This window comes from Rattus norvegicus, chromosome 10 (genome assembly GCF_021556685.1).
Source record: "Rattus norvegicus strain SHRSP/BbbUtx chromosome 10, alternate assembly SHRSP_T2T, whole genome shotgun sequence".
In the NCBI taxonomy this organism is placed as follows: domain Eukaryota; kingdom Metazoa; phylum Chordata; class Mammalia; order Rodentia; family Muridae; genus Rattus; species Rattus norvegicus.
The window spans coordinates 37,019,119-37,033,897 of record NC_141543.1 but is presented as its reverse complement, the minus strand read 5'-3'; the positions used below and the strand labels follow the sequence as shown (position 1 = coordinate 37,033,897).

Sequence of the window (14,779 nt, the reverse complement as noted above, 5' to 3'; positions counted from 1 at the left end):
CAGCACCAGAAAGGGAATCATATTAGTTTCAGTTAATTAAATGATACTTGTATAAACCTTATAACTTGTTAACACACCAGTGCTTACAAAGCCACTGTTGACCACCCACCCAGCTAGTCCATAATCCATCCAGCAGCTTGTTTCATCTTAACAACCAAGTCTACATTTTCTCATGGTCTAAACACACTGAGCTTCCTCTTCCAGCTGTCCCAGGACCTCATCGGCTCCTTTGCACTTTCCCATCCACCTGGGAGATAAAACGCCTCAGAGCTGGGGAAGAGAAGGCCCTGTGCTGGTTGCTTCTTTCCTGCCTTTGATCTCACAGTGATCCTCTGACTAGATCTTCCTGCAAGATTCCTTTTCTGTCCAGGGAGGGTTTGTATTAGGCTCAAGCCTCTGCCTATACATTAGATAGGGTCAGACAAAACAATCTAATAACCTGGGGCCACACCCAGATACTAATAGACCTGCGAATCGATGATAGTAATACAGTCATGCCCACTGCTGGCTAGGTTGTCAACATGACTTTCAAACCTTTTAACAGAAGTGCTTGCTCCTGAACACCTATGTTTAGGTTTCTAAACCAAAACCACTTACTATCTGATCTTCTATAGAAAAGCTACTGAGTGAGATGGCTCTGTGGGTAAAGGAGCCCACTGCTAAGCTTGATGACCCGAGTTCAATCCCTGGGCCCACATGCTGGGATCAGAGTACAGATTCTGAAAATACCTGACATCACACAAAGACACAAATATGTGGATAAATAAATGCATTAAATTTAAAGGAAAGGCTCTACTCCTGCTACTTCCCTACCCACAGTAGAAACGCTATAATTTTTTTCTTATTTCAAAATGAAAACACACTGGATTAAGGGATTTCACTGTATCCTCCATAGAGAAGAGTTCCAAAGCAATTGTTGCTTGAACAATTGGACAGTGAGGTTTTAGTTCATAGGTGGGTCAGTGAAAAAAGGCAGACTACTTATAGGGACCACCTGTCTGCTGACACAAAGGAACCTGCATCCTTTGCTGACTGTTTCCTTCTAGCACCATTTTACCACAGCCCCATCTTGGAATGCTGCACACTGAGAACATCAGTAGCTATTCGGATGCTAACAAGTCTGATGCTGTTGGTTTGTGAGTTGCAGGTTGAACAGGCCTACTCCCAAGTCCCCAGTCTGCAGTGCCCAAATCTGAAACTTTGAGCATGGATTTGATAATACACCTGCAAAATTCGATACTATGAAGCTATCCTGTGCAGAATTACCCCCCAGATTACAACCTTACCTTAAGCTGTGTATGTAAAGGGTAGGCATGTGGATGCCACCTCAATCCAAGTCTATACTTGTGCCCTACCCAAAAGATAGTATCTTTGTGCAAATATTCCAAATCGTTAGAAAGCATTTTTTGGATAAGAGATATTTGTCATACCTCTCAGATTGAAAAAAGACGGTATACAGTGTCTAATTTCTACCAAATGTGCAAACCTCCATTGTGCCTTGTGTGGGATCTACATGCTTGGTGCATGGGTGTATTGTGTGTCTGTGTGACTGAAGTAAGCATGCCAGGCCTGGGAACTGTGGGTGAAGTCAGTCACCACTGAGGGGAGCCCCCGCCCTCGTACCTTCTCAGTTGACAGAGATAGAGAGATCTGAGGATCTGACACCTGTCATTCAGAAAGTGTTCCCGTGGGAACATGGGCTCTGTCCTTATCCATGTTGTCAGTGCAGCTGCCTGCTATTCGTGAGCTGTCTCCACAGCCCTGTCACATTTTAGTTGATCAGTGACAAAGAAGAGAAGTTTATAAGAGAAGCTTCTGCCGTGGGACAGCCTCTCACTTGTACTATAGCAGAAGCTCTTTTTTTTTTTTTTTTAACTTCAGTATTTCTTATTTACATTTCAAGTGTTATTCCCTTTCCTGGTTTCCGGGCCAACATCCCCCTAATCCCTCCCCCTCCCTAGCAGAAGCTCTTAATCTCTTGTGGCTTGACTAATTCTTGCTTTCATCTTGATTTCCAAATCCAGAACTTCCAACAAGTCCCCCAACAAGACCCACCAATACAGGAAGACCAACAACTACAAGACCCACAAATACAGGAAGACCCACAACTACAGAAAGACCCACAACTACAGGAAGACCCACAACTACAGAAAGACCCACAACTACAGGAAGACCCACAACTATTTCAACAAGATCCACACATGTACCAACATCAACCAGAGTCTCTACCTCTACTCCTCCAACACCAGAACAAACACAGACTCACAGATCAGGTAAAATCCAATGTGCATCAGGGCCCAGAGTCCTTGTTCTAAGAGAAGGTAGGACACACAGACACTGAGTCAAGTCATAAGTGTACATTAGGTGAAGAGAAGAGTTTTGAACTGGGTGCCAACAACAGCTTCACAAGGCCTGCAATTTTCCAGTCTTCATCTTTATTTACCTTTCACTGTGGAACAGCTGGGAGATGGAGACCACCCATCTTTCTTTATCAGATTCCCACGGTATTCACTAGTAACCAGATGTGAAAGTGGATCAAAGACCTAGGACAGCTGATGAGGATGGTGGGAATCGGGTCCAGCCGAGCATGACTTTCTGATGAAGGAACAGGGAATGACTGAGAACTGTGGCCACTGTGGATCCTTTATGTCCATTCTGAAACTGTCCCATACACTGAGACCATAGTTCAGTGACGTTAACAGTGTTTCCTGAGCACTGGGCAGGACACTCCATGCTCTATGACACAGTGTTCATTCTCAGACAACTGTCTCATATAGCTGTGGTCTGTCTCTATTGTATAGTGACAGTCCCATATAGAGTCAGGAAGTTGATGGTAGAGTTCAAATTTCAGGTTTCCTACATGTAGATTCAATATTAATGCCTAGTGATGTGACTTAAGGATCGGGAAAAGCTTGTCATTCTGAAGGCAAGGATAGGTCAAACCTTCTACATCTAGGAGTGAAACTATCACTGTTCAAGAGGTTCTCAAAGCTTCCTAGAACACATCCATCCCATGAGGTATATCTCTATTCTGACAAGCAGAAGAAGCCTCAGAGCTCTTTCTGAGAGAGGAAACTGGTGGGAGGTATTGATTTCCCTCACCTCTCTTGGCCTGCAGATTCATTAAAGCAGAACAGCTCTGAAGGATTGCGTGACAGGCCGAGCTTGCAGAGGCCTCTAGGCTTTACCTAGGATTTTAGAGCACAGGATTTCTGAGAAACCCTTTTATTTCAGGCAGCTGCACACACTAAAGAACTATGAGAATCTCTCAGGATTGACAGAAATTTTCAGTTCTTAGCTTTTGGTTCTTTGGAGGATGAGCTCATGGGCTGAGCTTGGATAAATTACTGAATTTATTGAAAACTGAGATTTGGAAGAGAAGTGAGGATTCATCTGTCCATAAGACCTCTTGGGAGTGGTGTTAGTGTAATCTGATTTTTGTATTGTTAGTTTTCTAAAGTACTGCAGTTGTGGGTTGAATTGTACAACTCAGAGAGAAGACAAACACCCTGGTTACTGTAAGAAAAGGACAGGTATTTTCACACCCACTTCTTGTGGTCATCCTAGCTGCCCCAAGTTCTATTCATGAAATAAGATGTGATGTGAGGTGAAAGAACAATGGGGGGAAATGACTCAGGCTGGGGAACAAGTTAAGCTCAGGATGCCTTTTACCAAGAACTAAATGACTGATGTGCAACCACCTAACATCTGTGGTGTCCCATTTTTAATTCAGAAGGACAGCCACATCCTTTTCGATGCTTGAGTGTTAGGGTAAAACAAGACAAGAGTGCAGTGCAGGAGGGTGTGTTCAAATGTGAGCACCAGGTTGCAGTGAGGTTGGGCACCCAGAAAGACCACTGAGGGGTCCTGAGGAAGCCCAGGTTTAGGAATTCCAGACCCTCTGTCACTCTGAGAAGGGAAGCATTTATTGGACTCACAGAGGAGCAAGCGCTCAGCTCTTCACGTGAACTGTGCTATTGTTGGGAAACATGTAGGGACTCCAGGAAGAGAAAGGGAAACACAGACTGCATTGGAGAGTTCCATGTGGAAGTCTTTGGAACTCTCTCTCCAAAGCCTTGGAAATGGAAGATGAATCAGATAACAGGAAAGTATTCTTAGTAAAGGAATGGGAGGAGAATGGGAGAGTTTGTGTCACTCAGTCATTCACTCACTCACTCACTCAACCAACCAGTCAGTAAAGAGTTGTTTGTTTTTAAAGACAGATATAAAGGGTAATTCCTGAAGGTGAGGCAGGCTGCAGGACAGGAATCATCATCAGTGAAACTGCTACGTTGAGAAGGACTCTGAGACGGAGCGGTGTATCTACTCCACATTGCTCAGTGAGCAGTCTCCCTGCAAAGAAGTGGGAGTGATCCTGACCTGGAATAAGGCCCATAGTGAAGAGGGTAAAAAGAAACTCCCAGGCCCATTCCTAGAGAGTGAAATACCGCTTGTCTTAATTAATCCTGATATTAACCGAGTGTCCTATTCTCCATTTCTTAGTGTTGACTGTATTTCTATCAATGTTCAGGGGTCTAGAATGGAAAGTGTGAGACAGTTCTCAATAGTGTTAATGTTTAGAACACAGATCTCACTTGCTCTGGATAGTAAAGCAACTCTGGACACTGGCCATCTTTTCATATATTTCTCAGGAATCAGCAGATGCAGAAGTGGGTAGGAAGGAACCCTTTCAGCTTAAGAAGGTTGAGAAGGCACTGTGGGAGGGTGATGGAAAGTTTTGGATTATGTTTTGCTTCTGTTTTTCTTGGTGGGAACCAATCTGCTTCATGGCTGGAATAGTTCTTGCATTGTTCTCATTCCAGAAGCCACTACATATTATCCAGATCAGACAACAGCTGAGGTGACAGAAGCCCCATCCCATACTCCTACAGGTATCTATGTTCCCTTTCCTTATGATCTTAGTAGTTCATATCTTGAGAAAGCTTGTGTTGAAAAGACAACAGCCTCTAAAAACAAGACATACCTGACTTTATAAGTAGTACTGGGGACAGAGGCACAGCTCCATACTACTCCTTACAGCACCCTTTCCTACTAGGACCTCCATTCCTGCAGAATTAAGCTTTGTGGCTTCTTCATGTGAAAATAATGTCAGGAATATTCAATGTGATGGGGAGTCAAAGTACAATTACTCACAGTGTCTGAGCTCTGGAGGACTGGCCCAGGGAGCTGCTATGACTTGCAAAATCTACTTTTATGTGACTCTTTTAAAAACCAAATAACTCAGTTTGATCCCAAGCTCATCACCACGCTCGATTCTTTGGGTCTTAAAACAGCCCTATCCTGTCTATATTAACCATGTCACTAAAAATTTCTTCAATATAGTCAAAGTCTCCTTGTCAACCTGATCAATCTTGAGTTCACAGGGGCTGCATCTGAGGCTGCATTCTGATCTGAATGTTTGTGTCTCTATATTTTTGTTAATACTGATTCTCAATGCAGTAGCTTAAGAACCGAAGTATCTGAAAGGCCATTAGATTGTAAGGGTAAGATGTTCATGCGTGGCATTAGATCCTTTTTTTTTTTTTTTTTTTTGGTTCTTTTTTTCAGGAGCTGGGGGCTGAACCCAGGGCCTTGCGCTTCCTAGGCAAGCGCTCTACCACTGAGCTAAATTCCCCAACCCCTAAATTTTTTTTTTTGGTTGGCATTAGATCCTTTATTAGAGAGCTGAAGGGCCTGATTTTCCTCCTCCTTCACTTGGGAATACACAAAAAGTACCAGCTATGAAAAAAGACTTTGACAACCTACCCAGTCAACTTGTATCCAGATCTGGGACTCCAAGCCTTTTTTGTTCTAAAGAATTTAGAGCTATTTTGTTATAGCAACCCAAATCGAGTGAGGTGGGTTGAGTACACCACCAGCAGCACCCAAAGAGACTTGCAGCCCCAAGACCCCAACTCTCACTCACTCTGACCCTCACTCTGGGTAGATCCTACACTATCTGCTCTCTTTAAACCTATAGTGGTGGCATGACTTTGCTTGATCAAATAAGGTGATGCTAAACTCGGTCATCTTTCCCAGCTAGCTCTTACAATAATTGTAGGTTTGAGAAGGTCACATGCTGGCCTTTGTGTTTCAGAGCTGGGTAATGTGACCTTGAGGAGCATCCAGATGAGATCAGGCCATCCAGGAGTCTGGGTGTGCACATTTGTAACTTAATATTCTCAGGAGATGATTATCGATGGTTCCCCCAACCCCATGTGGCCTACCTTTTCCCAGGCATTTCTGGACACTGGTTAATTTCGTTGCAAGCAATAAACTCATAGAGTCCAGAAGATTAGATTAGAACAACCAATAGTTTAAAAAACAATAGAAGGCAGCAGCCATCTGCCACTGTTGCTGGGTATGAGGAAGATAGAGGGAGTAGGGAGGGGAGATCATTCTTGATATCGGAGCCTGCTCAGAATCTTATTAATTAATCTTATTAACACCATCTCATTAATTTTTTAACAGTAACTTATGTCACTGATAAACTGGGGAAAATCTATAATTCTTCTTGGAGACACAAACCTTTCAATTTTCCCATTAATACTACACATATTTCTTTGGACAAGTTGTTGAATGTTCATCTTTAGATAAGTGGAATGATATTTCTAAAGCGAATTCCACATTATTCACCCTCTTTCCCACTGCTCCTTTATCATGTAATAATAATAACATCGCCTGTGTTTTCCAACATAGCATTGCACACTCAAGCATGCATTCCAAAGTGCTTATGTCAGGACCTTGAGTATGAAGGTCACTCTGCTAATGGACAAGATCAGCATTGAATTCAAATTTTGTCTGATTCAGCTTCACCTTACTGAGTTACTTACTGTGATTCCTGGAAGGTCTTACTTAAGGACCTGAGTGCCAACAGAACCTAGACTGTTGACCTTGCCTACACCTAGTCATTGCCTTTGGCTCCTTGGAAGGGCTCTCTCAATGAGTAAAATACAAATACTGAAATGGGGGAAGGGTAGAGAGCTATGAGTCATTTAAAGGGCAGTGCCAGCTCTGGCAGTTGTTAGGGCCTTCTGTAGACCTGCAGTATTTCCACTCATTGTGTGGGCACTGTTAATAGGAAATGCCCACAGAGATGTCTGTCATTTGTACAGTTTAGAAATATATAACCATCTAATGTCTGCTTCTTCATATGTAAATGCAGTTAAGAGAATTCTTGTCAGAATGTTATAAATCCTTATATGTGCCAGATACTCAGTGGAAAGAGGATTCTGTATTTCATTCATGGACACATAGAAGCAATGAAAACAATGTATTCCTTGTTACAAAATAGACATTTCAAAAACACGTTTAATATCTAAATGTTCAAACTTGCTGCTCAGTGACTCTCATGTCATATTAAATCTTAATCCTCACAAGGTGTAAGATACATTGGCCTTGTGGATATTATTTACAGACTAGTCAAAAAAAATCTAAATTTTTATATTTGTAACTAATTTTTTCTCCCATTGGCCAGACTGGAATAACACTGCAACATCCTCAGATGACTCTTGGAATAGTGACACTGTAAGTACTCCTCCCTAATTTATTGGCCATGTTCCCTTCTATATCTTCCAGGAAGCACATTGTATTTAAGAACTGTGTCTGTAATATGATGTCATGGGCATTTGTGTCAAAAAAGAAGAAAAACAAAACAAAAAAAGTCATATATAGTGTAGTGGTATATTCCTTAATTTAGGGACTCAGGAAACAGAAGTTTGATTATATTATATTAAATATTAATATATATTTTAATATGAAGAATTTTGTGTTTACAAAGGGTATTTAAATTCAAGAATTCATTTAGGAACCCTTAATATTGTTTTTCCCACTCATTGACCACTCTCTGTTGAGCCCACTGGCGATTTTTCTTTTCTACAAACATCCACATATGTTATTGAGGTCTTAGGCACTCTCAAATTTCCATGACCTTCCCTAGCCTTTGTCTATACCATGCTTGAGTTCTGTCTTTACAGAAAATACAGATACACTCACCAATGTTTTCTTCTTGGCTCCAGGAAGAAACAAAGGTTTAGTATGTGTAAGTAGCACAGGAGAAATAAAGGTTAAGGTAAGAAAATAGCCAGGCACAGAATTGTGAGGATCCAAGCATGGAGGACTTTGGAGAATAAGAGAATTCTTACCTTACCTTGTATGTGCAAGGCCTCAGGTTTGAACTACCAAAAACCACTCAACAACAACAACAGTTATTTATTCAAGGCAAGGTGGAGATATTTATGCAGGACCAAATGGAATTATACCTTACCTATGGTCAGTCAGAACATAACTACTGGACACTGAGAGCAAGAGTCCTTTGTTTTTTGAGACAGGGCCTCATGTAGTCCAACTGACCTTAAACTTACTGCATAGCTGAAGATGACCCTGAACTCCTGAATCACGGGTGTGGATGCCACCATAACTGCCCCCTCCTTTGAGACATCACCTCATTTAGTAGCTCAGGCTGAACTGCAACTCATAATCTACTGAGTACTGAGAAGACAGGCCTGTGTCATCTTGTCTAGCCTGACATTAAAAAAGTGAAATGACTTATTTGACATTAGCACCCAGTGGCCTGGAGATATGGGAAGAATCTGTATATACTGGTTAAATATCAGAAACCAGTATGCACTCGTGGCTAAGGACCAGACCATGGCTAGGTACAAAACAAACAGGCCTGCATACTGAGGTTGTTCTTGCCTTCAGTCACTTATGAAACAGCCAATGGTTATTAGCAAGAGGGAACAATTTAGAGATAAGTTCAAAACAAGCGGTAGAAGAATCTGGACTCTGGCAATATCAGTCTCTTTGCTGCATTGAAAACAATGCACGGCAGCACACAGCATTGTTTTGGGTGTTTGTTAAGACAGAATCCCTTGTTGCTCAAGCCGGCTGTGAGATTGCTCTGTACCTGGGAAAGATCTTGGCCTCCCAACCCACTGGCTCTCAGCTCTCAGGTTCAGAGACAAAGGTGTGCTCCCCTGTGCCTAGCAACAGCAGCATCGGGTCTTGACTCAGAGATCAACTTCCTGGCCTGTATCTCATGAAAACATTGCAGGAAATTTGCAAACATGAATGAGAATGCATAGGCATTGCTGCCATTTATAATCAGGAAAATGTTATGAAGAAGATAGATGCTCATGTGGGCCTGGTGACTCGACTGTGATCCAAGCACCCAGAAGGTGTAGGCAGGAGGATCAGAGGTTCATCATTATTGTCAACTAAAGAGTTCTCCACCAGCCTAGGATACAGAAGACCCTGTCAGAATAACAAACAAATCTTGTTTTCTTCTATATTCCCCAAAGTGTTGGCAAGAAGCACCTGAGAGTTCCTTGTTCGAGAACCCCACTGAACATGTCACCTGTAGCTGTAGAGACACAGCTCACAGAGCTGAGCTAAGGTGTCCAGGGTCTCACTGACTAAGCAGAGGAGCTGGGGTTGAGATCCAGAGATGAAGCTCATACAAGTGCACAAGTGATCTTGTGGTCTGCTTCCTGCAGTTAAACCCATCTCTCAGGGTCTGTTTAGGTCTAGTAGACCAGTGCTGAGCTATGAAAGGGCCTAACCTGATGCCCACTCTGTCTTATTCCAGTAGGTGATGATGCCCAGTCACCTGCACCAGGGCACTGGGAGAGATTCTCCATTTCTGTCTCATCACAAGCTGTTAATCAGGCTGCATCCATGAGTAGAGTCTTCCTAGTTTTCTTTTTTTTTAGAAAGTTACTGAATGTAATTCCATCAATTGCTCCTTTCCTTCCCCTTCTCCCAAACCCTTCCCCTCTCCTTCCTTTTTCTCTAATTCATGGTCTCTATTTCTTTAATTTTTAATATATGTAAATACATATACTTTATACTATACATTAAATATAATATATATTCCTGAAATATAAAAATATAAATAAAACCCACCCAGTACACACACACACACACACACACACACACACACACACACACACGTTATTTTTGTGTATGTTTTCAGTGCTGACCATTTGGTATTGGAATTTTATAAAGATGTGGAATTTGAATCCCATTCACATGTAGAGTCTTTTAAAAAAAAAAAAAAAACAAAAAACAAAAAAACAGGTCCAGCAGCTGAGCATGCTGAGAACAAGTACAATTAGGATTGAATTACTTTTCATTTTTATTATCATAAGATGTGCCTTTATGGAATACACTACTGACTACTAAAACAGAAATAATTGAATACATGATCTATCAACGCACATTAAGCAGTCAGAACACCGACAGAATTATATACACAGGTCAGCAACGTGAGCAGCACAGAATACCTTTCCATCGTCTTTAAAGACAATTTGGATTCTGATGTGTCCATGTTCCACTGCCCGTCACTGCCTTAGCTCCTTGAATCTTGCTCCATGTTCCAGACGAGCCCCAGGCCAATGAAGAGGAAGGTCTAGGTTTAAGGTCTAGCCTGTGTTTTCTGTTCCTTGGTGCCCCTTTGGTTTGCTATTTATTTATGGGTTGGTCTATTTATTACTACTGTGATTTTACTTATTGTTTCCTTAGGAAGCAATCCCTCCACAGAAGCTGCAGAGAAACCCGACTAAGGGCTTCTATGTTGGCATGTCCTTTGCAGCCCTGCTGCTGCTGCTGCTTGCGAGCACCGTGGCTATCACCAGTAAGTTCATGACTGTCCTCAAGGAAGGAGAGCCAGGGTCCTCAGTCCTTCTGACTGCCTTTAATTAAGCAAGGGTACAGGCCACAGGGGTTTTGAGTCTAAATGACTTCCCTATGCCCAGATCCAAGACACGCAGTAAGCCATCCATTCCCCCAAGGGTTGTGTTAGAACCTACAAAGCACTTCCGGTGGTTTCTGGTACCCGGTGAGTGCCCAGAGATCTTGAACCATTGCTATGATGTCTCCAAAGAACCCTTGTCTTTAAGACTGTGATTTTGAGACAGACCTGTCTCTTCAAAGCGAGTTCCATGACAGGCTAGGTTGTACAGGGAAGCCCTGTCTCAAAAAAACAATCAAGAATATGCCTGCTTGGCATGTTTCCCCCTAATTATTTAGAACATGTTTATCTGAAATGTTTATTTATGCTAGCTCTAGTGCCAAATGCTTTTTATCCTAGCATTCCAATTCTGTGGTTAGACATCATATCAGATGGTGCCTAAAAGGGAGAATTACATAGAAATTGAGAAAAGTGCAATAAATGTGTTTGTTCCCTTCCTCAGTCCAAAGTTGTTTATTACCCACCCCCCAAAAGTGTTCTCCTGCAGCCCCTTAGACATATCTACAGTTCTTTGTTTCTTTCTGTGAACAATACTTTACAATGTCCTACTAGCAACTTAGGCTAGATGGGTGAATATACCAACCAATGAATAAGAAGATCCTTCTTGGGGTTGGGGATTTGGCTCAGTGGTAGAGTGCTTGCCTAGCAAGCGCAAGGCCCTGGGTTCGGTCCCCAGCTCCGGAAAAACAAAACAAAACAAAACAAAAAACAAACAAAAAAAAGAAGATCCTTCTTGTGCAACACAGGAAGAAATTACCCAGTGTTACTAGGGAGTGGATCAATAAAAAACAAACAGTATCCTTGATTAGAAGAAAATATCATGAGTGTTTCTGATTACAGTTCAATTTTTCTCACAATTTTTACCTTTCTCACCATTCTTCTCCCACCCCAATTTAGGGTACATGGTAATGAGAAAGAATTCTGGTTCTCTGAGGTAAGCTGACATGGATTGTGTTGATTCTTTTTGAACTCACTGTCTTAAGAATCCCTCCCTATGCTCTCATTAGCCACTAAATCATTCTTTACTGATTGATTTGTTGATTGATCAGTTGATTTGAGACAGTGTATTACTATTTGGCCCCAAACTGACCTGAAACTTTCTATGTAGCCTAAGCCAGACTGGAACTCACAACCTCCCTGCATCAGAGTCTTTAGTTCTGGGGTTATAGGTGTGGTCCATAATGTTTGGCTCCCATTTTGCACATTGGATCCAAAAGTAAAGTTTAATGAGGTCCCACACACACACCTTTTTTGTTTTGTTTTCATTTTCTCTGTGAGACCATGGGTGTCAAGGACTTATTTGTAGACCAGGCTGTCCTTGAACACAGCTGCCTTGCCCTCCTGAGTTCTAAGTTAAAGCAGGAGGCTGCCACCACCTGGCGAGACCTTGCTATCCTCAATTCTCAGAGGTATTTTCTGCTGCCTCTACCTTCAGACTACTGGGATTAAAGTCTTAGAGGACTGTATGGTTAAGGCTGACTGAGACTTCTAGAAACACCCTGCCTAAAAATAAATAAATGAAGCCAGGTCTGGTGGCTCACACATTTAAATCCAACACTCAGGTGGTTGAGACGGGTGGATCTCTGTGAGTTTGAAGCCAGCCTGTTCTATATAGGGAGGGAGTTACAGGATAGCCATAGCAACCTAGAGAGACGCTGACAAAACCAAGTGAATGAATGGATAAATGAATGAATAAATAAATAAATAAATAAATAAATAAATAAATAAATAAATAAATACAATAAATAAATACAATAAATACAATAAAATATAAATTAATAAATAAGCAAGAAAGAAACCTAGGAAGCTAAACTAAGCACTGACTCCTGAGTGTTGCCCCTACATGTATGACAGTCCCAGGTAGAGGGAAGCTAGATTGCTCTTGTAATTCTCAGCACAGGTATCCCTTACATGGCCCACTAGAGACCATCATTTTGGGTTTACATTTCAGTAGTTGAGATGGCCCCTGGGCACAAATGACAAAAGCTCAATAATGTCATACATCATTGACAGTTAAAGTTAGTCTCTTTGCTTCTCCGATTTGTTCTTCCATGAGATCTAGGAAGCTCAAATAACATTCACCCCAATAAATGAGACCTTGACAATAGAATCTTGCTTGGTCTCCTTCTCTTCACCCTCATTTGGCCCACAGGTAGAAAGCCTCTTCGGGACCCTGAATAACTGGGTCCCCGCTGGCGGGGACATCAGTCCACTGTAACTACCCTGATTAGCAGGGGTAGTGAATGAACTCTCCAAGTTCACCTCCTGCAGCTGCAATGGGGAGCCACAAACAACAGCAGCCTTCTTCCCAAATTAATTTCCTTCAGTTCAGTGCCTGATGTTTTTGTGCATGCAATGTATGTGAATATGTGTCATACAAGTGGCCTTTGAAATTATGTAACACACACCAGCCCTGTGAGAAGGCACTGTGTTGTAATAGCACCTATGAGAAGGACTGGGTCCAATCTTCATATTCTTAGATGAGATGCATAGGCATAATACCTATAAAGAGTAACGATATCAATTTCAAAATTTGTATCATTATATAGAATTATATCAACCTCTTCTCCTGCATCCCCTTCCTTCCTCCTGGGACCCAGAAATCCCACCGTTTTCCCTCTAGTGTTTTAAATGTTTTTCTACTCTATTCTTAGTGTCAGAAGGTGTAGATTCTATGCAGGATTCAAAACCCTTTCTTTAAAATAGAACTTCATATTAATTGTATGCGTAGTGCCTTGGCTGGGGTGGGGAGATGTGTCATGGCACCTGTAGAGGTCAGAGGACAACATCGTGGAGCTGGTTCTTTCCTTGTACCCTCCCATGGTTCCAGGGTTATCACTCCGTTCACCAGGCCCTCCTAACCCTCACTAAAGCACCACAATCCAAAGTACATACAGGACTTCCAGTTTTTAACCCAGTTCCAAATGCACATCCTAACCAGATACCTGCTTTGATGCCAGTTATCTGTCTTCCTACATCTCCCATTCTATTACATAAGTAACATGAAAGATTCCCATATGAGCTGCTTTGAATAAAATAATTCTTAGTCGGATGATTAATCACATGTTTCTACAAATTAATACAGAGGCCCTGTGTGGTACTGTTCACTGTAACGGTTTTTGTGTGGTGGGCTTCTGGAGTCCTAAGTATGTATGACAAATGTTCTACTCAGACTTTAAAGATGGTCTCTTGTCTCTCTCTCTCTCTCTCTCTCTCTCTCTCTCTCTCTCTCTCTCTTTCTCTCTCTCTTTCTGCAGGTTTGTTGCCTTCCCAGTCTCTAAGATCGGAGCTTCCCAAAATAAGGTGGTGGAGCAGGCCAGAATTGAAGACGAGGTCTACATTATTGAAGACAGTCCTTACTTTGAAGAAGAGTCCTAGTGGCCCACTGAGGTGCCTTCTTTCTGAGATTAAAGAAATTGTCGGGGGCTGGAGAGATGGCTCAGAGGTTAAAAGCACTGTCTGCTCTTCCAGAGGTCTTGAGTTCAATTCCCAGCAACCAAATGGTGGCTCACAACCATATATAATCAGGTCTGGTGCCCTCTTCTGGCCTGCAGGTGCATACATGCAGGCCGAAAGCTGTATGACATATACATAATAAATAAATGTTTAAAAAAATTATTTAAAAAAGAAGTTGTCACTGATTTCACAGAGTCAAACACCAATTACTTCTCCAAGGCAACTTTCTGTTTTGGTTCTTCCAGCTGCAGTGGAGAGGGTAACCCTCTACTGTGTGTACTCAAAACTCAAGGTTAACATCATCCTAATTCTTGTATCCGCACCACCACCTCAATGTCTCCACTCACTGCAGTGATTCTCTCAAATGTGAACGTTTTAGAAGGTAGATTTTTTTCTTTTTTTGAGTCAACACAATTACCGGCAATACAGAAATAGTCTTGGTTATTTAAACCATAAAGAGAGGAATAATAGTTAAAAGTTAAAAAAAAAAAGGTGTGGGTGGGAGGGAAGTCCCAAATTCAGAAGAATTTCACAATCATGTTTTATCTGTTTTATAGTACTTTGAAATGT

At 41.8% G+C, this 14,779-nt stretch overlaps 1 protein-coding gene across 1 annotated transcript in view; it reads left to right on the top strand.

Moving 5' to 3' along the window:
• Timd2 (T-cell immunoglobulin and mucin domain containing 2) overlaps positions 1-14,380 on the top strand; it is a 34,346-nt gene extending 19,966 nt beyond the window's left edge. The window contains 6 exon segments of the mRNA NM_001013855.1: positions 2,025-2,273; positions 4,824-4,892; positions 7,478-7,527; positions 10,525-10,636; positions 11,651-11,687; positions 14,011-14,380. Of these exon segments, the coding sequence (NP_001013877.1) occupies positions 2,025-2,273; positions 4,824-4,892; positions 7,478-7,527; positions 10,525-10,636; positions 11,651-11,687; positions 14,011-14,131 (638 nt within the window). The 3' untranslated portion in view covers positions 14,132-14,380.
• Positions 14,381-14,779: the final 399 nt, after the last annotated feature.